General features: G+C 76.6%; 1 protein-coding gene across 1 annotated transcript in view; it reads right to left on the bottom strand.

The window, feature by feature from the left end:
• Positions 1–95: 95 nt before the first annotated feature.
• Positions 96–1,682, bottom strand: part of PMEL (premelanosome protein) — a 4,378-nt gene continuing 2,791 nt past the window's right edge. The window contains exons 7-11 of the mRNA XM_026055919.1: positions 1,016–1,313; positions 852–939; positions 565–767; positions 345–432; positions 96–255 (exon numbers count right to left, since the gene is read on the bottom strand). Coding sequence (XP_025911704.1) covers positions 96–255; positions 345–432; positions 565–767; positions 852–939; positions 1,016–1,313 — 837 coding nt within the window. The remainder of the gene's footprint in view (positions 256–344; positions 433–564; positions 768–851; positions 940–1,015; positions 1,314–1,682) is intronic.

The raw sequence follows: 1,682 nt of genomic DNA, 5'->3' as shown, positions 1-1,682 counted from the left end.
CCCCCCCCCCACCGCGTCGCACAACCACACGGAGGCACCGGGTGAGCTGAGCCTTTAATGACGGCGGCAGCAAGGGCAGCCGGGCGCCGCGGGCCCTACGCGGCGTTGGCGCGGAGCAGGGGGCTGCTCTCGCCGCTGGGCGCCCCGCCGAAGGCCTGCCGCAGCAGCAGGCGCAGGGCAGAGCCGGGGGGCAGCCAGCCGCGGGGCCGGGGGGCCGGGGGGGCCGGGGCGCGCGGCGGGCTGTACTTCAGGCGCCTGCGGGGCAGAGAGAGGGCGAGCGGGTTAGCGCGGCCGGCCGGTCCCGAGCGCCGCCACCGCTGCCACCGCCGGCCCCTCGGGCTCACCTGTACGTGTAGGCGACGGTGGCCAGGGCGGCGGCGACGAGCAGCAGCCCCAGGGCGAGCGTGGTCCTGCCGGCAGCCGGAGCGGCACCTGCGGGGCACGGAGGGGCGGAGGCGGCTCAGCGCAGGGCGTCCCAGCCCCGCCGCTGCTGCCACCCCCGAGGGGGCACGGGGACCCTCGCCGCCCCCCCCCCCCCCCCCCCCCCCCCAGCCCTGCTCCCACCTCCGACGGCGACGCGGGTGCTGGCCACGGCCAGGCTGTTGCCGTTGGCCAGGGACACGTTGAGGCAGTAGAGGCCCGAGCGGTTGAAGTCCTGGCGCAGGACGAGCTGGCAGCCGGGCGCCGGCTGCACGGCGCTGCACGTCTGCTGCTGCGCGGTCTGGCACTCGGCGTCCGAGACGACGGTGCAGACCTCCTCGGGCAGGCTGCCGGGCGGGGGTCAGCGCGGGGCGGGGGGGCCCCGGGACCCCCCCCCCCAGCCCCTGGCACAGTCCCCGCGCAGCCCTCACCTCCCCTCGCACGTCACCGTGAGCTCCACGCTGTTCTCGCTGCCCTCGGGGACCACGGACGCGACGATGGCCACGTTCTCGATCCCCTCTGCAAGGGCCGCGGGGTCAGACGGTGCCGGCGCCTGGCCCCCCCGGCCCCCCCGGCCCCCCGGCCCGGCACCCACCGACGATGTCGAGCTGGGTGGAGAAGGTGCCGTAGCGGTACAGGATGCAGCCTGTCGGCTCGGCGCCCGGCGCCTGCCGCTTCGCCAGCGCCAGCGGCTCCGCGGCGCCTTCGGGGGCAGCGGTGGATGCTGCGAGTCCAGCTGTGGCTCCTGCTATGGGTGCAGCTGTGGTTCCAGCTGTGGCACCTGCTGGGGGTGCGACAGTGGCTCCAGCTGTGGCACTCAATAGGGGCACAACGGTGGCTCCAGCTGTGGCTCCAGCTGTCACAACATCTGCAGAGGAACCAGAGAGAAGAGGCTGGAGAAAGGCAGGGAGGGACTGAGCCAACCCCCGGGGTGACCCCAGGGACGGGGCAGTCTCCCCCCAAGGACCCTGGCTGGCAGAGCCGAGGGTCCCCAGCCTGGACCCGGCCCCCAGCGGGTCGGGGTGGTGGGGTCCGACCCCGGCGTCGGAGCAGGGCACCCACCTGCAGCCAGGGTTGCTGCCGCGCTGGCAGCGGGCCCCGCCGCGGGGGATGAGGTGTCGGCTGCGTCCCCGGCCGGGGAGGCGGAGGCGGGGAGCAGGGGGTCCGCAGACGCCGCGGTGGAGACGGCAGCGGGGTCCGTGCCGGCTCCGTCACCGGGCACGGAGGCGGCCGCGGGGGTGCTGAGCGCCGGGAGGCCGGGC

This window comes from Apteryx rowi, unplaced genomic scaffold (assembly GCF_003343035.1).
Source record: "Apteryx rowi isolate R43461 unplaced genomic scaffold, aptRow1 scaffold_1277, whole genome shotgun sequence".
Classification (NCBI taxonomy): domain Eukaryota; kingdom Metazoa; phylum Chordata; class Aves; order Apterygiformes; family Apterygidae; genus Apteryx; species Apteryx rowi.
Note: the sequence above shows the minus strand (reverse complement) of the source record. Positions and strands in the feature narration are given on the sequence as shown.